The sequence below is a fragment of the Mercurialis annua genome, linkage group LG7 (assembly GCF_937616625.2).
Source record: "Mercurialis annua linkage group LG7, ddMerAnnu1.2, whole genome shotgun sequence".
Classification (NCBI taxonomy): Eukaryota; Viridiplantae; Streptophyta; class Magnoliopsida; order Malpighiales; family Euphorbiaceae; genus Mercurialis; species Mercurialis annua.
This window is the reverse complement of record NC_065576.1, coordinates 819,261-840,918: the sequence shown is the minus strand read 5'-3', so window position 1 is coordinate 840,918 and position 21,658 is coordinate 819,261. Positions and strand designations below refer to the sequence as shown.

Here is a 21,658-nt window from a genome sequence, read left to right as displayed (position 1 = left end):
TTTTATATTTGTCATTATGTAAGTGGATGGCACACATAAATGCTTGACGGCAAAACTTTCAGATTGAAAATGACTACATTTATCAATTTTCTAGCAGTATTTCAAAATCGAAGAAGTGTGACCATCGATTTACGATTTAACCGGTTTAACAGGGTTTGTATAAATTTTTTCGATTCAAAATGGTTGAACTATATTTGTGATTTTAGGAAAAAAAATTGAATCGGAATAGCCTCATGTTCATGGTCACATAGATAATTAATGTGATATTCATCAATTGATTATCACATTTATTATTATTACGTGTCAAGCTAAATTTATATGATAATTTTTCCTTCAGATATTCATGATTATAAAATGAAAGCCGGTCCTCGTTTAATGTTCTGCCATAGATGACAAAAGGCAAAAATATGTGAATTACATGACAAAATAGCAGAAAAAGGAATCTTAATTTGGAAACAGAAAGAACAGGAATCTTTATTTTATTTAATACTTAAATTGTCATTTATCTTAAGTTGATAAATTGATGAATGATCGTTTGGTTATTAATTAAAAAATACGTGTTTTTAAAGATTAATAACGAAGCTATTATGCAACAATTTCATAAGATGAAAAATCGAAAGACAATGTAATGATATAGTAATATTAATTTATTAATTTTTATAAATAAAATATTAATAATTTATATCTACTTGTTTAGAAGTGTACTAAGTATTTTTGTTTTTATATTTTAAATTTGGACTCCTGCACAAGAAAGGTATGTAGCTTTTGTTTAATTTCCAAATGATGATATCTGTTTCACAATTTTATATTAGCTTCATTTCTTGGAGTATGGAGCTTTATTAAGACATATAATCATGGAAAAATTCCAATAATAGTACAATAAATTGGTCTGCCTGCCTAACATTTCATTCTACACTTCTCTAATACAGTTTCTCATGAACTCAACTCTGTAAGAATAAATGTACACATAAAATTATTTTCAGACCTCTTTACATTTGACAAAAGGCAAAAATATGTGAATTAACATGACAATATAGCAGAAAAGAGAATCGTAATTTGCAAACAGAAAGAAAACTTAATTGTCTTTGTCAAATGGATGATTTAGAAATTTAATCTATTGATTGCTATGTTTATTCAGGAAGCTGATGAGAAGGTCGTTGACTTGGTCCGGAAGTTTCTCATGAAGAAAATGGTTTCCTTCTTCTAAGAAGACAGTCTCTAAATGAGGCACAATTTGCTGAGATTGTCCATTTCTAATGTAGTCCTCCATGCCTGGCAGCTTTAAGACATAATCCTGCTCTCCCATGATCAGCATTGCAGGACATTTCACTTTTGGATCGCTTATTCCGGAATCTATTGTCATTGACCTGCACAAAAGTTCCAAACAGTCTAAGGATTTCCAGTGAATCTCATGATTCTTGATAGATCATAGCAATAGATTTGCAAAATCAAACTGAAGAAGAACCAAGATTGAATATTGTTGATTGAATGCGATATAACATCAGCCTGTTTTTGATCAGAATAGTCTTGAGAAATGCAACAGTTTGGTACATTTAAAAGTTCAACAAAATTATGATACAGCCAGTAAACCAATTCTCAGCTCACTGTTTCATGAACTCCAAGCTCTCATCAAATATGAAGAAAGTATTTACCTGTACGGAACTCGTAAGGGGAAGCGGAATCCTGAGTTTTCATACAAAGATGCATAAACTGCAAGATCTTCCTCGGAGAACCATGGCGGTAGAGGAGTAGAAGGATCGACCAAGTCCATGATCTCTTGATCGTCTCCAGCTATTGGTAGCTCAGATCCAGAGAAGAGAATGTAAACGTTTCGTACCACTGTCTTAACATCAAACCTGCCAAAATCAGCTTCAGCTCTCCCAGGCTCCTAGATTGGAAATAATTGGACAATGGAGGATTGGTTTAGTTATACTGTTTATACAAGAGTAATATTATCAGCTATGTTGCACGGAAATAGAAACGTTGAAATGGGGAAAGTTAAATATAAAATCTCACAGTTTGAGAAGTTTTTCTGGAAATATAAAGAAATGTTGAAATAGGAACCTACCTGCCATCTTATGGCATAGAAACCATTAGGAATAAGATGAAATGGGACAATATTAGGGCCTGGAAGCATGAAAGGCAAACCCAGTGTTATGAAACCAGACAGCCTCTCAGTGTAGACAGCTGCTATTATGCTCCCAGGAATAACTCCAAGATCCTTCGCAACTATAAAAACCTGAAGGTGCCAAATCAAGTGACTTATAAACAGAGATTATGTTACTTAGCACAAATCAATAAATTAATATGCAAGATGAGTTTCATTTTCATTATCTGTCACTTGTTTAGCCTCATGGTAGTTCTACAAAAAGTATTAGAGTGAAATTACTTAACAGTCGGATGATCTTGGACTCGTTTTTAAAGATCTAAAATTGACTAAAGAGTTAGATTAGTAGATAAGTGATTTAAAAGTGGAGACTAATACAAGCAAATTAACTTTGTCCAAGATCAGTTACGAGCATGGGATTTCTAGACTCATTTGTTACTCAAATTATCGAGTGGTGATCAAAAGTTAAAGTCGCTAAAGCACCACTAACCTTGGTGATGCCAAGAGTGTCAAGAAGAGCAACTACATCATCAACAAGATCCATAAAGGTGCCTTTCTCCGGCTCAGATGGCTGATCGGAGAGTCCATAACCTCTGAAATCAAAAGCTATGGCTCGGTAGCCAGCAGTTGCAACCGCAATCAACTGGTGCCTCCAAGTATACCAGATTTCTGGGAATCCATGCAGAAACAAAACCACTTTTGTGCCTGCAAACAACACATACACTCAAAATCCAAGAAAGAAAGGAATAAGTGGATGCGAAAGAAATAAAATTACCAGCGCCAATCTCCGCGACATGTAGTTTGAGTCCTCTGACTTGTACATGACTGTGCTTGATATGTTCCATTGCTGAGATACAGGATGAGCAATGGAGATAGATGCTCAAACATACTTATAATCTGCATAGACAAAAAAAGCATGAGATAAGCTTATTTGTTTATTATGAAGAAACCATAATTGAGTAAGGAGGTAGTTTTGGCACGATGCTGAGAGCATCTCTTTGTTGCATACACTATACTTTATGCTATTTTTAGTAAAAACAATAGCAAAATATTAAATATAATGCATATTGTAGATTTTAATTCTAATACAAAATATTGTATTGGATGCTAAACTTTTACTATTCTAAATATTTTTGCGCAGTTTACAATTACAATACAAACTTTAAATGTATGAATTATCAATTTTTACTATTCCAAATATTTTCAGATAAAGCACAAACATATTGTCCGTCCGCTGCTAACGAAAAATATATTGCATGTCAGATCTTGAGCCTGCACCTTTAGCTTTTGTTTAATTTCCAAATGATGATGTTACACAAATTGTATTAGCTTAATTTCTTGGTGTATGGAGCTTCATTCAATATAATCATGGAAAAATTCCAGTAAATAATAGTACAATAAATCAGTCTGTCTAACATTTCATTCTACACTTCTCTAATGCAATTCTCATGAAAACAACCCTGTAAGGATACATGTACACATACAAAGCTGTCTTCAGACAATCCGACTGCAAACACAAAACTGCAAATGCAGTTGTTGTCTGCTACTTTCCGCCAAGCTTTCCGGTCACTCTTTTTGCACAAGATGCTCAACATCTGCTAGCTCAACTTCACCTCCTCGCCAATCATATTTACTCTGAAATAACACCTCAATCTGTTCCAATGACTTTCCTTTCGTCTCCGGGACTAGTGTGTAAACAAACACAACAGAAAGTGCTGAAATTGCAGAAAATATAAAGAAAGTTCCGCCCAGGGAAATTGCACGCGAAACGGATAGGAATGACATTGCAACCAATCCACTGCACACCCTATTTCCCACCGCCCCAAGTGCTGCTGCTTGTGCGCGGAGCCTCAACGGAAAGATTTCTGATGTCAAAACCCAACAAACTGGACCGATTCCCACTGAAAAGAAAGCTACATTCGCACAAACGAATAAAATCGACAGAGCAATCCCCATCTGTCCTTCTCCAAGGAAAGTGAGTGTAGCACCTAGACTGAACAAACAAATAGTCATTCCAATTGTACTTATATAAAGCAATGGCTTTCTTCCAAGCTTGTCAATTAAAAATATAGCAACTAATATAAAAGCAGTCTTTGAAATCCCCACAGCAACCGTTGCTGTGAGAAGAGTTGTTTTATTCTTAATTCCGGCTCCTTGGAAGATTTCCGGGCTGTAGTAAACTGTGGCGTCTATTCCTGTGATCTGTTGGAAGCACTGAATTCCAAAACCAACAACAAGCATACGGCCTAGTGCAGGCGAAGGGTTTAGCATTTCGCGCCACACGGGTTTCTCTTCATACTTACCATCATCACCACCATTTCCTGCAGCTTTTTGTATTTCTTCAAGTCTCTCCTCCACTTCTCTATCATTATCGTTTGTTTTCAAGAGTACTATTCTTGCTTCTTCGACTCTGCCTTGCATCACCAGCCACCTTGGTGACTCGGGGATTATGCAAAGTGCAAATCCGATGAAGATTGAAGGCAAAATTCCAACAGCAAGCATTACTCTCCAGCCTGTATGCACAGACAGATTCGAAAATGCATAGTTCGAAACATAACCAAGTAAAATTCCGAGATTTATAAAAATTTCTGGGAATGAAGTGAGTGATCCTCTAGCAACACTCGGCGATATCTCAGCAATATAAATAGGGGCAATCATCACTCCAAACCCTATCCCAATTCCTGCTAAAAACCGCCCTATTATCAGCACTTGAAATGAAGGAGCAAATGTCATTACAGCTGCCCCACTTTGAAACACAACAGCAGCTAAACCCATAGTCCATTTTCTACCGATAACATCGGAGGTTTTTCCTCCGGCTAAACTACCGAAAAGAGATAAAATACTCAAACAACCGACAAGAACTTCTTCTTGCACCTCGGTTATATTCAAATCTTCTTGGATAAAGATGATTGCTCCACTCATCACACCTACATCTGCAGATCACATATTTTCATAAAAACAAGTTCACCAACACAAAAAGATACAAACTTCAAATTTAATTCTGCATGTAATAGTGAAAGATTAAGCAGCCAAGATTGATCCAAAACTACAAATTCACATTTTATTTTACTAAAAATGATCTAATAACACTTCATTCAACTACTACACTCAACAATTAAAAACCCTATGGAACAAACATTACATTGCTCAAGTCCTTAGGGACACTTCATTCACTCAATGTGTCTCGTTTCAGACAGCTACTGTTTCAGATATGAAACTTCATTTTTTACATAAAAGAAACCTTAAAATAACCCAGTTTCGCCGTGTCCTTCCATAATGTAAATTCAGACATAATGGCTAATTACATAAACTCTAAACTTAAAACGAAAACAGAATCTTTACAGTTCCACATAATTTGGAAATCCAATGAAATAAAAAAAGTGAAAAAGAAGAGAAGTTTTACCATAGCCAAGAAGAACAGAATTAAGAGAGGCAAAAATAGCACAAGCAAGAACATACTTTCTACAGCTTTTACTTCTATCTTGTTGTTCATTATTCTGATCGTCAAAATCATCAGTGAGCTCAGAATTCATTCTCCTGTACTTGTTCTTCCCTCCCAATGACACGTCAGCTTCTCCCTTCCCATTTTCTTGGGCACCCACCAACCCCATATCAGTATTTGTTTACAAATCAACAAATAAATCAGACCCTTTTAACTGGGAAATTTGTCAGACTGAAACAAAGAAGAGATTGATTGGGTGATTTAGATCTGAAAGTTTGGGAGGAGAATACTTAAAAGAAAAAAAGAAGAACAAGTAGGCTGTTTCTTTATTACAAGAAAATAGTTGCTGACTATTACATGGAATTTAGAAATGGTAAGAAATTAAGAATCACCAACAATTGACTTCTTACTTTATAAATTGGCGCTTTCAAAGGCAATGTAATAGCGCAATTCATTTAATAGCGGGCATATAATAAAATCCAGATCAAATTATGTTGAGATTTCCGAGATATATTATTTCAAAAGTCTATTTGATAATCCTTCAGTTTTAATTCTGTTAACTGAGAGATCCATTGTTTGAAAATAAATGTCAAAATTAACAGAGGAGTCTAATAGTTAACGGAATTAAAAATGAGTGATTATTAAGTAGACTTTTAAAATAAGAGATACCAAACTATTAATTATGGTATATTTCAAGAACCTCAACATAATTTATTCTAAAATCAATCCATTTAGGCATCGTTTGGATTGATGGATTCTAAACGATGGATTTTAAACAATCAATAGATTTTGACAAAATCCATCGTTTGCCTTAAAAAAAAATTATAGAATCTATGGATTTATAAATTCCCTCATTTTCTACAATCCATCATTTTTGAAGGTTTTGATTTCCCACCTACTAGGTGGGAAAGTCCAAATCCACCATTTTTTATGAATGATGGATTGTTATACTATTTATTTTTTTCCATAAATAATGTTAAAAACCATTGATTTTATTTTCAATCCAAACGATGGAATTTTAAAATCTATGGATTTAAATTCCATTGATTTAGAATCCTTCAATTTTGTTAAAATCCATGGATTTTAAAAACCCTCAATCCAAACGGTGCCTTAGTGTTTTTATATCTTTCAATTAATTACTTACCATCTCTAAGCATTCTTGAATATTAAATGAAAGTTTTTTTTAGGAGAAAAGTAAATGAAAGTTAGATTGTTATTATCGTCACAACTCCTTTTATTTTCTCTATCACACGAAAAACATTACCTACAACAACAATGATAAATTCTTAGGTAGATTCAGCCCAACACGTAAGTCAATTATCATAACACTTCATTAAAATGAGGGTATTCTTGTAATATTATTATTAAAAAATATATGCAAATAATAAATAAAATTACAAGAATACCCTCATTTTATGTTATGATATGATTGGCTTAGTCCACGGATGACGTGATAAACTGAGTTTACATAAAAATTTCTCCAGCAATAAAATTACTTTTCAATACCATAGAAAAGCTATTGTGAGTGTTTTTTTTTCAAGTTAGAATCAATTATGATGACTAAAAATTACATCAATGAAAGTTATATAACAAAAGTTATCTATATAATCTTTCCAAAAATATGAGATATTAAATAATAAGTAACAATTCAAATACAAGCTATAAAAAATCGAAAAATAGAGAACAATCTAAACTTATGATCCCGAAACTTAAACACAACGATTACGGTGAGCGGGTGTTTAGATAGTTTCTTTTCCGATTTGCTCGACGAAACGCTTGAATCCGTTGAAGGCTACTATTCCGATCTCCATCTTCATTTAGATCCTAAAAAGATAGCTCCACATCCTCACTATTTCTTAGATCTATACAAATTTTGATCTAAAGTTCCAACAAACACTATGTTCTTGGAAATCTAAGAAATATAAATAAAAGGAGGGACATAAAAGATTTTATTATTTATTCAATAAAAACAAAATAAAGATGCAAATCCAAACTAAAATTTTAACAAGGATTTATTAAAGAGAATATTAGATTTATAATAGTTATTAAAATGGGCGGAGAGAAGATGATTTTCCGATTAGCTGGAAAAATCATCTTCTCCCATCTTTAGAACAATAAAGAAAGGAAGAGTTTTTTTAAAGAAAAAGGAGAGAACTATTGTGAGTGCTAGAATATCTCTTTTTATTTTTTTTATTAAATTTAGTATGGAAGAAAAATTGACATGATAATAAATTTTACACAACACGTGATTTTTGAAGATATTCTCAAAATCATGGGATGTGCTTAATGTATGCAGCTAAACGATTGTACTTGTAAAAACACATGATGAACTATATTTTTGCATAAGCTATGTATTCTTTTTTCTCGAGTTATTGTTGAGTTATGACTCATATTTGCAGCTTGATTTCTTATTAGAACTAGTCGTAAAATTATATATTTACAGGAAAATTAATTAATAATTATATTTTAAAAATAATTTTATTCAAATAATGGCTAAAATATAATATGTTAAAATTTATAAAATGATAAATATTTAATCAATTTAAAAAATTGATGAGAATTAGTTTAAATGAATTTTTATTTATATCTAAATTTTATAATAATGCTTATCATAAGTATTTTATACAAGTTGTAACACTAATGAGAATTATTTATTAATAACAACTTTTAGATAATAAATAAGTGTTTTATTAGATAAATATATAGATTAGGATTCTAAATCTTCCTTTTGGCATTTGGTTTCCTATTAAGGTTAGAAGTCTAATTCCTTAAGTGATTTACAATTACTCAATCTACAATTAAATTCGATTTCAAAATTTCAATTTTTAAAACTGTATTAATAATAAATATTATTCTAAACACAAAAATTTAAATTTAAACTTTTAAAGAATCCAACTCCAATGAGGAGAATGGGTTGGTTATGAGGTCTAAACGAATTTAAACTGTTTTAGGTTAAGTATTTTCAATTAGTTTCATATAAATTATCACCGCCTAATTGAAACTCGTATAAGACGAACACTCTTCGAATTGCAGATCATCAAAATTCAATCACAATGGTTTTCATAAAATCCCCAAATAACAAAACTCTCTCTCTCAATCTAAACCCTAACGCCACCACTCTCTCCCTCCTCAAACACCACATTCAATCCCACACCCAAATCCCAATTTCCCACCAATTCTTCTTAAACCCATCACTCAATTTCAATTCCACCTCCAAATATGCACAAAATTTCGAATCTTGTTCACTATCTCATCTGGGTATCACCAATTACTCAACTTTAACTCTTTATATCCCCTTCCACGGCGGCACCCAGCCTCCGCCGCCGCCAAAGCCACGCCTTGAGTTTCTTAATTCTAAGCCCCCGGCTAACTATGTTGCGGGTTTGGGCCGTGGGGCGACTGGGTTTACTACCCGGTCGGATATTGGTCCGGCTAGGGCTGCTCCTGATCTTCCTGATAAGTCTGCTATGGCTATTGGGGCCGCTCCGGGTGGGCCCGCTGGCGCGGGGGTTGGTAGAGGAAGAGGGAAAGGCGGTGATGACGAGGAAGAGGATGAGGGGGAGGATAAGGGTTATGATGAGAATCAGAAATTTGATGAGTTTGAAGGGAATGATGTGGGTTTGTTTGCTTCGGCTGAGTATGATGAGGATGATAAGGAAGCGGATGCTGTTTGGGAAGCAATTGATAAGAGAATGGATTCCAGGAGAAAGGATAGGAGAGAGGCTAGATTGAAGGAGGAGATTGAGAAGTATCGAGCTTCGAATCCGAAGATCACCGAGCAATTTGCGGATTTGAAGAGGAAGTTGCATACTCTATCCGCTGAAGAATGGGATAGTATTCCTGACATTGGTGATTATTCTTTGAGGAATAAGAAGAAAAGATTTGAGAGCTTTGTGCCTGTTCCTGATACCCTTCTTGAAAAAGCTAGGCAAGAGAAGGAACATGTTACTGCTTTGGATCCTAAGAGTAGGTCTGCTGGTGGGACCGAGACTCCTTGGTCGCAAACACCGGTTACTGATCTTACTGCTGTTGGTGAAGGAAGGGGTACAGTGTTGTCGTTGAAGTTGGATAGGTTATCGGATTCAGTCTCGGGGCTGACTGTGGTTGATCCTAAAGGTTATCTGACTGATTTGAAGAGTATGAAGATTACTAGTGATGCTGAGATTTCGGATATTAAAAAGGCTAGGTTGCTGTTGAAGAGTGTTACTCAGACTAATCCGAAACATCCTCCTGGCTGGATTGCTGCTGCAAGGTTGGAAGAGGTAGCTGGAAAAATTCAGGCGGCTAGGCTATTGATGCAAAAGGGATGTGAAGAGTGCCCTACCAATGAGGATGTTTGGATAGAGGCATGCAGGTTGGCTAGTCCTGATGAAGCCAAAGCAGTTATAGCCAAGGGAGTGAAGTGCATACCTAATTCTGTCAAGTTGTGGTTACAGGCTGCAAAATTGGAACATGATGATGTGAATAAGAGTAGGGTTTTGAGGAAGGGTTTGGAGAATATTCCTGATTCGGTTAGGTTATGGAAAGCTGTTGTCGAATTGGCTAACGAGGAGGATGCTAGAATACTACTCCATAGAGCAGTGGAATGCTGTCCTTTGCATGTTGAGTTGTGGTTGGCATTGGCAAGACTGGAGACATATGATAATGCAAAGAAGGTGTTGAATAGGGCTAGGGAAAGGTTGTCTAAAGAACCAGCGATATGGATAACTGCTGCCAAGTTGGAGGAGGCAAATGGCAATACGACTATGGTGGGAAAAATTATTGAGAGAGGTATCAGAACTTTGCAGAGAGAAGGGTTGGAGATTGATAGGGAGGCATGGATGAAGGAGGCTGAGGCAGCTGAAAGGGCAGGTTCTGTGGTGACTTGTCAAGCAATTATCAAAAATACATTAGGGATTGGAGTGGAGGAAGAGGATAGGAAGAGAACATGGGTGGCTGATGCTGAGGAGTGTAAGAAGAGGGGATCTATTGAGACTGCTAGAGCTATCTATGCCCATGCACTAACTGTGTTTTTGACTAAGAAGAGCATTTGGCTCAAAGCCGCACAGCTTGAAAAGAGTCATGGGACTAGGGAGTCTCTTGATGCTCTGCTACGGAAGGCTGTTACTTATAGGCCGCAAGCTGAAGTTTTGTGGCTTATGGGTGCTAAAGAAAAATGGCTTGCTGGTGATGTGCCTGCTGCTAGGGCTATTCTCCAAGAAGCTTATGCTGCTATACCAAACTCTGAAGAAATTTGGCTTGCTGCTTTTAAGCTTGAATTTGAGAACCATGAGCCTGAAAGGGCCAGAATGCTGCTTGCTAAGGCAAGAGAAAGGGGTGGTACAGAAAGAGTATGGATGAAATCTGCCATTGTTGAAAGAGAGCTGGTTAATATTGAGGAGGAGAGGAGATTGCTGGATGAAGGGCTGAAACGTTTCCCTTCATTCTTTAAGCTGTGGTTGATGCTCGGGCAGCTCGAGGAACGGCTTGTTCGTTTGGATAAAGCGAAGGAAGTTTATGAGTCAGGTTTGAAGCATTGTCCAAGTTGTATACACCTTTGGCTTGCTCTTGCCAATCTTGACGAGAGAATGAATGGGCTGAGTAAAGCTCGTGCTGTACTCACCATGGCAAGGAAGAAAAATGCTCAAAATCCTGAACTCTGGCTTGCTGCTGTCCGTTCTGAATCAAGGCATGGAAATAAGAAGGAAGCTGATATACTGATGGCGAAGGCATTGCAGGAGTGTCCTAACAGTGGCATATTGTGGGCAGCATCAATTGAAATGGCTCCCCGTCCTCAACGCAAAAGCAAGAGCATGGATGCCCTCAAGAAATGTGATCACGATCCCTATGTTATTGCCGCCGTGGCCAAGTTATTTTGGCTTGATAGGAAGGTTGACAAAGCTAGAGTTTGGTTGAACAGGGCAGTCACTCTCGCACCAGACATTGGTGATTTTTGGGCTTTGTATTATAAATTTGAACTTCAGCATGGAACTGAGGAAAACCAGAAGGATGTAATAAAGAGGTGTACTGCTGCAGAACCAAAGCATGGTGAAAAATGGCAAGCAATTTCAAAGGCTGTTGAGAATGCTCACCAGCAAACTGAAGCCATCCTCAAGAAAGTGGTGATTGCACTCGGAAAGGAAGAGAATGCTGCTGAAAACAAACATTAGTTGCTTGTGAGCTTGCGTTTTTCTTTTGTTTATGTTTTCCTGCTTTCTAGATTTTTTTATGTTTTAGCACTTACAAATGTCATTATTGCATGTCTTTTTAATTAATTCACGACTATCTCCTTTTTGTTGCAATGTGCTGGATTTGAATATTGGCTTTAGTCTTATAGATCAAGTATCATTCTTCTGATACCTTTTTCATAAGGCTGCAATGTCCTGGATATAGATGATGGTTTTAGTATCAATGTTTGGAGTCTTTTCTTAACAAGATTAAGTGACTGCATGATTTTTTATGTCCTTTTACGTATCAATGTTCTGAACCAGACATGGTTTAATTTTGTTTTAATGCTAGATGCAATATTAACGCGTGGCGGAAGATTGAAAAGTGCAGTGCCTGCTTTGATTGCAGATGCAGTGAATGTCTTCAAGATGGTTAGTACACCTCCTCATCCATGAAGCTTGTTAATATATGCAGACAAGCTTGTGGAGAAATTTAGTTGCTTTCTTTAGATGCTATAACATAGTTGAGGGGTCATTTTATTGTGAAACTTGTAAAGCTCTATTGCTTTGAGGTACTGCTAGTGAGTTTGGAATCTTTAGTTTATATGATCTTTGGGATTTCAAATCACCAGAGTATTTCTCAGAATCTGCCCACGGAAATCTGTATTTTAATGATCCTGGAACCTTACAGTTGTTACGTTTCACTGTTTTGTACTGAATTCATTTACGTTATGGCACATCAAATATTTGCTAAAACTGATTTGACTACTAAGACCCTCGTCATTGGGAAACACATGGCATTTGCAAAAATTAAAGTGTTATTTTGTATGCAGACTATTTCTAGTGTAGATCTAAATAATATCTGCATTTACAAGAACACGAAACATGATATAGAAAACCCTTTTTGGACCAGATGTTCATAGTTCCTCTTGGTGCATTTTTAGATTGTGCAATTATCTTGCAGTGCCTAGCTATCCAATCCTACTAGCTTCTCACTTATCTCCCATAGCTTTTGAGCTTTCTCTGTATTACTGGCTTCTTTCGACAGCTGGTTTTCAAAAGAAGACGAGTACTGATTCCAGCTCCAGTAAACACCTGATTTTGCAAGAGTTGGATCAATCACAACCTGAGACACAGAATCAGAGATTAGTTTGTACTTAATGTATCATTTTTAAAGTGCATGCTGGTTCAAATGGTTTGATCAACAGACCTGCGCTAGTCTTTTACCGGCTACTTCTTCTGAAACGTATCCTTTGGTTATATACTTTTGGAATGGTGGAAATAGAAGCCTGAACAAGGGGATGTGCTCTCTGAACAAGCCTGTTTCAGCAATACAACCAGGGTAGAGAGAAGCAAAGGTAATTCCCGTCTCTTCATGGTACCGCCTGTGGAATTCTTGCATTGTCAGCATGTTGCATACTTTGCTGTCTTTGTAGGCTTTTGCACCATCAAAATCTCCACCATCTATCATTGATGAGCTGTTCAGTCCATTTAGGCCACCCACGAGACCTCTTAGATCTCCAAGGTTTGCCTTTGGGGGTACATTCCCTGCCAATGTGTTGTCGTTTCCTGCAATTACATGTTTGAAACAGCACGGTCAGAATACTGATCTTATTTTCTGCATTTTAGGGATCGTCAAGTTTATTCTTTCAAGACCTTCGGATATTGTTAATAAATATTTGATTTCATTATGCATTCTGATAGAAAATCTTAATATTTTAGCTGCATTAATATGCAAGGGTACCTGTTATGGAGCCAACGATGATGAGCCTTTTGGATGGGTGGTCAGATTTCTTCAAATCCTCGAGCAGAAGGCGTGCCAGTAGAAAGTGACCAAGATGGTTAGTCCCAACACTCAGTTCAAAACCTTCAGCTGTGAAAGTAGGCTCCTTCGCTGTGGGTAGATAGATAGCAGCATTGCACACCACCACATCACACGGCATGCCTGACCGACGGAAGCTATCTACAAATTGGCGGACGCTCTCAAGGGACGCAAGATCAAGATGCATAACAGTGTAGTTTTCTTTAGGAATGCCAATTGACTTAGCTGCCCTCTCAGCTTTCAAGAAATTTCTACAAGCCATAATCACATTCCATTGCCCCGTCTCTGCCAAAGCCTTGGCTGTAGCCAGCCCCAAACCGGAAGATGCTCCCGTAATAATAACATTACCCTTTCTCAACGTTTTCTTTGTTTCTGGTACCGACTCGTTAATTGCTGGAGATGTGGTAGCAGTCTGTGCTCGGATAGTTCCGGTGGACAACGCACTACATCTTCTCAGTTGCTGCATGGGTAACACCGATTGAACGCGTAAATAGAATGCAGGTGACTATTCTATAACTCAAGTTTTGAAATGTAGCGTAAGAATTACCTTGAGGTGATTCGGAAGTGAAAATGAAACTCCGAAAAAACCCGTCTCCTTGAGAGAAGCATTGTACTTAACCTGTGAACAGAACACACTTGAACTGAATCAGATGATGAGGAAGAAGATAATACAGCAAAAAAACAGAGTTTAAAATAAAAGAAGTTACCTGTTTGTGGATAGAAGAAGGAAGAATAGAGGAGGGTGCTTGGAGAGCCATGGAGCCAACCAAATAATTGTTTGAATGAAGAAGAAAAGATAATGTTTTTATTGGGTTTCTCTTATCCAATCATATCTCCACCTTCAGATTCTTAAATGAACCTTTTGATTGGTTTTGTGGATAATATCGCCATCTACATTCTTCTACCTTCTCTTGGGTTTTTAATTTGAAATTTATTTAAACTAGATAAATTATTCATTCTTAATTATTTGTTTATTTTTGAAAATTTTATTTTTTTGTAGTTTCTTTCAGAAATAAAAATTGATACAAATAATTTTTAGGAAGTGGACTATTATTTTAGGACGGAGGGAGTATTTTTTGAGGAGTATCTTCACAGAAGTTAATTATTAGGAATATTATTTTTCTAAAAATCTGCTAGGAGTTTAATTTTGTTTTGAATTCACTAAAATTTTAACACATTAACATCTTTATTTATTAATTAACATAATTAAATACAAAGATATTACTACTATATAAGTAGAATTTATTTAGATCCTTATAAAAAAAGTTATTTTTCTGATTTGAAAGAGAAGTTTAACCGTCGACTTTCAAAAAAATAGAATATAATAATCGAACCACGTAAAAGAAATAACACTATTTTTAGAAAGTTCTATTTCTACTTACTTCCAACTAAGTGAGGTCTATATTTTAAATTATTTTATTTTGGAGGTTTGTTGTTGATAGAGGTAGAATTTAATTTCGTTAGTAGTTAATATTTATGTTTTCCATTTATTAAATTGGTCTTAAACCACTGGCCTACTGAGACTTGAAGCCGAAAACTCAAAAATGTACTGGAGCGTTTTAACCACTTGAATTAGGTCTCACTGGCAAAAATAAATAAATTAAATATCCTTTAAACTAAAAATTTTATTTCTTAATACCTGTTTTTTCTTTTCCCTTTTAAAGAGCTAAAAAGACAAAACTAGCCAACATAAAAATCTACATATATAAAAAGATAAAATAAAGACTTCATCATGATTAATACATTGGACGAACATCTAAAAAGTTCAATCCAAATAAAAAAGAAGCATAAACATACATTTCAAAAGGGATTAATATCCTTTCAAATTTCAATGAAAATGAGAGACCAAATTCATTTAATCTACATTATTTATAAAAAAATTAATAGTAAAGATTAATTCATTTTAGATATACAATTTTGGTCTACAGCTTTTTTTTGATAATTGGGGGAGGGGGGAGCGCTTGTGGGAGGAATTGAACCCACGACCTAGCAATTTGCTGCTCAGCGCTTATACCATTTGAGCTACAGCTCGTTGGTTGGTCTACAGCTTTTATTTTTTATAAATGGCGTAGATCAGATGAACTTAACCTCTCGTATTCATTGAAACTTGAGAAAATTATAATTGCTTTAAAATATACAAAACTAGATGTTGATATAATTTATTATTTTTCCTAAGAATTCAACTTCCCCAACATTTTAGGAAGGCACTGAAATTGTTTTTATTTTATTTAAGAATTAAGAAAAAAAAGACATAAATAAATGAAAGTCTTATTCACGGCCTCAATACCAAATCCAGATTTGAATGCCAAAACAAGAGATTTATTTGTTACAAAGAAAGAATATTCACAGGATTTGGATTAAAGAAAGGAACAACAATTTGCTACTACTACTTAATTCCTATTAATCTATGACTGCTTATCTCCCCAGACCACCCTTAGATAATTTAATTAATTTTAAAGTTGTGAGTTGACTGATTAAATTACTTAAAAAATTTATTATAGCTCCATAATCTAATCTATACACTGATCGTTATCGTGCCGTCACAATTAAGAAATGTGTATATGATCTCATGGGACGGCTCTTGCTGGCCTCCCACCACCACATTTCATTATCATTTCCTTCATAATCTCATCACCTAAACACAAAATATTTGTCGATTGAGTTTTTTTTCTCTTTTTTAAAATATCAATAAAATATTTATTGCAGTTTTCTAAATTTATTTCTATCAATAATAATTGATGAAATTTTTTCTTCTCTTTTATTTGGTAATTTTTTCTCTTTATTACATTCCTAATGTGTAGATTTTCTTAGAATGGAGTTGTGAATTATGCTACTTTTTATCAGTATCATTTTTTGCAGAATATACTTATTGTCATTTTATCTTGAATCCCACTATTTGTTTTAATTTTACGGATCCACTCGTGATTTTGCAGTATATTCTTTTGGTACAAAATATTTTATAAGAGAGAATTTGAGCTCAAGAATTCTCTCTCTTTCTATGTGATCAATGGGGAAGCCACTCACAGGTAGACATGTGCGCCCAACCTGCTCGAAATTGATCGGAGACGCTTCCTTTAGAAAAAAAAGTTACGATCCCAGTTCTGTCCTGATTGGTGTAAAAGAAAATCGTGATTTAGAAATTTCTCTCTTATATTTCGTTCTCCTGGTAAATTTTTACGGCTACAAATCTGCATGTGATCATCAATTTTAAAGGATGGTTTGAAACTATGCAAAATTATTAATCATGAACAATTAATTAGTCACTGCAACTATTTATGCTTCATAGATATAAAATTAGTTAATTTTTTTTAGCAGCGGTTGTGCTAGGAATTGAACTCACAACCTTATCAAAACGTTGTCTATCGTTTATATCGTTTGAGCTATAACTTGCTGGTATAATAAGTTAATTAGGATATGTAAGTTCAGCCTAGACAAAGCATATATGGTTCCATCAATATCAGGCTTACATGATTAAAAGCAAAATAATAGTAACTGAAACAAAAGCTAAATTAGACAGGAACATAATGATAATATTTACTAAAAAGAGAGACATGACATTAAAAAAATTCAAAGTAAACATAATCAATGTACAAATGCAATTCTATAATCCAAGCACAAAAACAAAGCTTGTGATTGATAGAAGAGACTTAGGGAGATCACAAAACTGTCTCCAATATGACATAAACAGACTATAACTATAATAACTAACCTATGTAGCATCAACTATAGTGCCATCAAAAACCCTTGAAAAAGATGAGTTTTGAATTTCCTGATATAGGAAAATGTAAAAAAGAATCACAGGCTGTTTGTGAAAAATCCGCAACCGGTGAAAAAAGGCGTATTTGAAAACAAATTCTACCAAGTAAATTTAGTAGGACTAAAATCACAGGTTGATTTTCCAAAAAATCTGCAACGGGTTAAAGAAGGAGAAAAAGTGTGTGAGAGAGATTGATAAAAAAAGCATCAATCAATCTCGATCGTTCCAAATGAAAGGCTTCACGGAAAAGAAGACGAAGAAAACGAAGAAGTTGAACCTATATTGTTGTCTTGATTCGGATTGGTAATAAAATGAAAATCGTGTGATTGCAATAACAGATTGTTATTCGTGTCCAAATCATCCCAGACAGCACTTCCTGGTCCCCATCCTTCCGGAATCGAATTGAACCAACTTTCCGTCATCATATCTCCCCATGATAATTCCTGAGAAGACCCTGACACGCCTTCTCCTCCGCCACTTGATCCGTCCGCCACACTCTTAACCTCGTCACTCAACGGACATGTTCCTGAATCATTATCAAGATTGTCTCCTTGAGTCGGTTCTGGAGTTGGCTGTATATCTACACTACCCGAATCCTGCGGGTCAGGTTTTTCCGGAGATGAAACTGTAGAAACCGGAGTTTTATTGAGAAAAAGTTCGGGGAAATTAAGGCGAGCATTCTCTCCTCTCAGCTTAAAAGCCTCGCGATCATAGGCCATAGCAGCATCTTCTGCTGTATCGAATGTACCTAACCAAAGGCGAGTCCTATTCCGAGGGAGACGAATCTCAGCTACCCATTTTCCCCAATGTCTTTGCCTCACTCCTCTGTAAAGTTTCGTGGTGTTAATCGGCTGAATCGGTGGCCTAAACATCGGCCTACCATCCGGTCCTAACTTACTCATCATCATCATTCTTCCTCTCGGACTTAAGTTTAATGCATCACTCCAGTACTGATATAACTGCTGCTGTTGCTGATATGATAATGCTGAGTCCGAACAGGCGAAACTCGACGAGTTGTTAGACGACATGGCGGCTTGCTGTTGGTATTGTGAGAAAGAAATCATTTGCTGTTGCTGCTGCTGAATTTGTGAAAGTTGAAGCTGCGGACGGTAATAAGGAAAAGCCGGGTTTGTTCTAAACTGCTGAGGGACTTGATTGTTGTTATATCCTTCGAATGCGAATGGAAATATAAGTCTTGAACTAGTCGAAGAAGGTGGAGGATATGTAGAAACAGAGGGAGAAGCCGAGAACTGAGTCGGGTTTTGAGATTCGGAACTGTAAATATTGTTTAGAGGCATATTTGCTGCCATGGAAGCTTCATCAAAAACATGTTTCCATGGCTGCCTCTCATCCAGTTCGTGCCTCGTATCAGCACCTTTCTTAGATTTTCCTCTGCTATTTTTAGCTGCTGCTGCCATATTTTTACGAACTACCTGCTCGCCCTCGCTAAAGAATTTATAACCAGAAGATTCAACTAGAACGAAAACTCAAAAGAAATGAGACACTCAAGAAAATGAAAATAAAGTTAAAGATTGGAATCAAATGTATCAAGAAAATTCAAACCGAATCGAAAGATTCTAAAAAAACACAAAATCTTGAGTGCAATTTAAAAGCTGATCCGATTGCATCAAAAACAGAATCGGATACTACAACAACTAGAGTCAAATCTTAAGCAACTCATCTCAATTTACTGGTAATAACTTGAATAGAGAGCGAGCAGGTAACAATGAACTCAATGAATTCCAGAGGTAACCGAGGGCGCGGTTAAATTCTTGAATAAACGGAGCGTTTTCCGGCGAAAATATAAGAGAGGCAAAGATGAAGATTATGAGAAAAGCAGGAGAGTAGTGAGTTGTTCTTGAAGATCAAGAAAGCAGAGGCGGTACGTTTTATAAGTAAGAGAAGAAAAAAAAAATCTTTGGTTGTGTAGAGAATTTGTTGAAGAGTTGTGGTTGGTTGGCTGAATTTGGGTCCTACACGGTTTTTGTCTTTTTAATTTCGTTCCTTCCACTCCAATTTTTCTTTAAATTGTCAAAACACATTAAAAAAATGGAGTAGATATTTTGTTATTAAAATATATTTATCTTCTTTTAAAATTTATTGATAAATTTTGTTTTTATGTAGAAGTATTCAGCAATATTTAAAACAGAACTAATATATTTACAAATGTTAAAATATAGTACTATAAAATGACGTGGCATGTCGACTGCAATGGATTATTTTTTTAATTTGTTGTTAACATGATTATAAAAATTATTACTATATATCATTATATGCTGTTTGTTTTCTTCAGAGATAAAATCTAATTTAAATTAGTGGTTCCATATGTATTATGTTGAAATAGAATAAACTAATTGTGCTGAGACTCAAAACTGGAATTCTAAAAATGCATTGTATTAGTTGAACACTGAACTATACCTCACTGACATATTTTTTTTGTTTGGTAACGAGAACTCACTCTAAAAAGCCGAAATTTAATATCATGATCAATCCTGGAATGTCCAGTCCTACTAACGGTGCACGGACCAGACAAGGGATCGTCCACATACCTGGTAATTCCGGGATATAAAGGTTAGTAAGCCAACCTCAACCACTCCATATTAAGAAAGGGCGAATTCGCGATTTTTCGCCCAGATGGCTGAGATTTAAACCAATAGACCAAATTCGTGCGGGCCTCACTGACATATTAATACATGATGTTAATGATATGAAATATTAATCAAACAATTTCTTGAACAATGTATTTTAATTTTATTAGCTCCTTCGCATATGATAGGAGTTAATTAACTGTCTTATTATGTGTTTGTCTCTCTAACTTTTTAGATCAAACTAGAGAGAGCGGGAAGCAGAAAAAGAATAGCAGTTAAATAACTGTTTTTCATGTGTCCGTACAATAAATTAAAATTGGATTTGGGCGGTGACAAATAGAAAAATATATGCTTTGTGTTGTTACATTTTTATAGCAATAGAGTTGGTACTAGGTTACATTTTTATTTGGTTTTTGCCTTTTCACAATAAATAACACATTATTTAACTACCATTCCACTTTGCAGCTTAACACCAGTTATCGTGACCTATTTAACTAGTTAAATAATTAAAAGTCCTACTCAAAACCCCACACTTTTAACTTCTTTTCCAATTATATTTTAACGTAGAATTTTTTTTAATTTTATCCTATTTTATCTTTTTATATTTTAATTGTACCCCAAAATATTAAATTAATATCTTTTTATTTGGAAAAAATTTAAAATAGTCCTTCATTTTTACATATAGTCTAATTAAATGCTAATATTATTAATTATAAAAAAAACCTTCTCCCCCACTATAATAAACAAATAATAGTTATTTTTTTATTTAATTTATATTAATTATTAATAATTTTTTAAAATTAAAACCGTTAAAAAAATACCCTTTGCACGAAATCGGCTTACGAAAAGATTAAAAATATTTTTCCGGAAAAAACGATGGATTGTCACCACCCGCCGGAGTTTCTTCTCCATCGAAGCCCGTAGGCTCCAACTCTAGTTGGGATTAGAAAGTTAGAGTTAGATGAAAATTATGTTCGGAATGTCAGAAAATTAGAAATAAAATTAAGCTGGAGTCAAAAAAAAATTCTAAACTCTCCACTGTATAATTGGCCATTATAATTTTGAAAATAAACAAGGAAAATAATAGTTTGAAACACAAAAAAAACTAATTAAAATATAATTTAGAAGTTTCAGAATGTAAAGTACTAGAACTTTGACAAGTCAAAACCAGATCGTATATGTAGTCAATTGGTTGGAGCTATATTTTTTTATAAGAGGAAAGTAGTAAATATATGCATTCTATTTTAAGTGATTTGCATTAAAAGCAAATGAAGTTATTTAGATTGAAAAAAATAGTACTCCCTCAATTCTAAATCGACAAACTAAAATTTTTAGTTAAATTCTAAATTAGACAAGTTTTAAATTTTTTAAAGTTGATGAATTAAATAAAAATTTAAAATATAATAATCAAATAATTAGTAGTTACCAAAACTTAAATTTGTTGCAGTTTTAATAACGTTATTAATTAAAAAATTCTGACTATGTTACTATTAATATTTTTGATGTACTTTAAGAGTCACCCTAAGTCATTATTTAGTAAAAGTATAATAATATTAGAAATAGCTAGTATATTATTTTTTTAGTATTTGTATGTATGTTAATTTGAAAAAAAAAGAAGCAGTGTATCAATTTAATCATGATCTGAAGTATAAAAAAGCATGTAAATTGTGAATTAGGGTTTAGGATAATGATACAGAAAACATGAATAAGTGTCAGTAAAAAGAAAATCAATCCCACGCCATAGCCAATTGATGGTTCATGGTTACTTTCGGTGGAACTCATTTTCTTTTCATTTT

At 34.7% G+C, this 21,658-nt stretch overlaps 5 protein-coding genes across 6 annotated transcripts; 1 reads left to right on the top strand and 4 right to left on the bottom strand.

The window, feature by feature from the left end:
• Window positions 1–1,034: 1,034 nt before the first annotated feature.
• On the bottom strand, window positions 1,035–3,079 carry LOC126654655 (uncharacterized). The gene is made up of 5 exons (XM_050348588.2): window positions 2,883–3,079; window positions 2,598–2,812; window positions 2,069–2,239; window positions 1,653–1,888; window positions 1,035–1,367 (listed from the first exon to the last, which is right to left on the bottom strand). The coding sequence occupies exons 1-5, from the start codon at window positions 2,950–2,952 to the stop codon at window positions 1,115–1,117; spliced, it is 945 nt and encodes a 314-aa protein (XP_050204545.1). The 5' UTR covers window positions 2,953–3,079; the 3' UTR covers window positions 1,035–1,114.
• A 362-nt stretch (window positions 3,080–3,441) lies between these two features.
• LOC126654653 (probable polyol transporter 4) lies at window positions 3,442–5,978 on the bottom strand. Of its 2 annotated transcripts, none has more exons than XM_050348585.2 (2): window positions 5,511–5,978; window positions 3,442–5,040 (listed from the first exon to the last, which is right to left on the bottom strand). In XM_050348585.2, the coding sequence occupies exons 1-2, from the start codon at window positions 5,716–5,718 to the stop codon at window positions 3,674–3,676; spliced, it is 1,575 nt and encodes a 524-aa protein (XP_050204542.1). In that variant the 5' UTR covers window positions 5,719–5,978; the 3' UTR covers window positions 3,442–3,673. The 2 variants fall into 2 exon arrangements, with proteins under 2 accessions (XP_050204542.1, XP_050204543.1); XM_050348586.2 differs by having other exon boundaries at window positions 5,567–5,659.
• Window positions 5,979–8,502: 2,524 nt separating this feature from the next.
• On the top strand, window positions 8,503–14,501 carry LOC126656197 (protein STABILIZED1). Its single transcript, XM_056103569.1, has 2 exons — window positions 8,503–11,704; window positions 12,048–14,501. Exon 1 carries the CDS (start codon window positions 8,603–8,605, stop codon window positions 11,696–11,698), a length of 3,096 nt encoding a protein of 1,031 aa, XP_055959544.1. The 5' UTR covers window positions 8,503–8,602; the 3' UTR covers window positions 11,699–11,704; window positions 12,048–14,501.
• LOC126656198 (protochlorophyllide reductase) lies at window positions 12,442–14,357 on the bottom strand. The gene is made up of 5 exons (XM_050350710.2): window positions 14,225–14,357; window positions 14,065–14,136; window positions 13,440–13,977; window positions 12,906–13,264; window positions 12,442–12,821 (listed from the first exon to the last, which is right to left on the bottom strand). The coding sequence occupies exons 1-5, from the start codon at window positions 14,273–14,275 to the stop codon at window positions 12,663–12,665; spliced, it is 1,179 nt and encodes a 392-aa protein (XP_050206667.1). The 5' UTR covers window positions 14,276–14,357; the 3' UTR covers window positions 12,442–12,662.
• Window positions 14,502–17,050: 2,549 nt separating the features above from the next.
• On the bottom strand, window positions 17,051–19,183 carry LOC126654604 (ethylene-responsive transcription factor ERF054-like). The gene has a single exon (XM_050348518.2). The coding sequence runs from the start codon at window positions 18,690–18,692 to the stop codon at window positions 17,514–17,516; it is 1,179 nt and encodes a 392-aa protein (XP_050204475.1). The 5' UTR covers window positions 18,693–19,183; the 3' UTR covers window positions 17,051–17,513.
• Window positions 19,184–21,658: the final 2,475 nt, after the last annotated feature.

Excerpts from the sequence above, each read along its gene's own strand:
- LOC126656197 (XM_056103569.1), top strand. The coding sequence starts at position 8,603 with ATGGTTTTCATAAAATCCCCAAATAACAAAACTCTCTCTCTCAATCTA.
- LOC126654604 (XM_050348518.2), bottom strand. The coding sequence starts at position 18,692 with ATGGCAGCAGCAGCTAAAAATAGCAGAGGAAAATCTAAGAAAGGTGCT.
- LOC126656198 (XM_050350710.2), bottom strand. The coding sequence starts at position 14,275 with ATGGCTCTCCAAGCACCCTCCTCTATTCTTCCTTCTTCTATCCACAAA. Across the intron at positions 14,137-14,224 it reads CTTCTTCTATCCACAAACAG|GTTAAGTACAATGCTTCTCT; the intron begins GTAACTTCTTTT and ends TTCTGTTCACAG. Across the intron at positions 13,265-13,439 it reads CATCGTTGGCTCCATAACAG|GAAACGACAACACATTGGCA; the intron begins GTACCCTTGCAT and ends ATGTAATTGCAG.
- LOC126654655 (XM_050348588.2), bottom strand. The coding sequence starts at position 2,952 with ATGGAACATATCAAGCACAGTCATGTACAAGTCAGAGGACTCAAACTA. Across the intron at positions 1,889-2,068 it reads TCTATGCCATAAGATGGCAG|GAGCCTGGGAGAGCTGAAGC; the intron begins GTAGGTTCCTAT and ends TTTCCAATCTAG. Across the intron at positions 1,368-1,652 it reads CCCTTACGAGTTCCGTACAG|GTCAATGACAATAGATTCCG; the intron begins GTAAATACTTTC and ends ACTTTTGTGCAG.
- LOC126654653 (XM_050348585.2), bottom strand. The coding sequence starts at position 5,718 with ATGGGGTTGGTGGGTGCCCAAGAAAATGGGAAGGGAGAAGCTGACGTG. Across the intron at positions 5,041-5,510 it reads TTCTGTTCTTCTTGGCTATG|ATGTAGGTGTGATGAGTGGA; the intron begins GTAAAACTTCTC and ends TGTGATCTGCAG.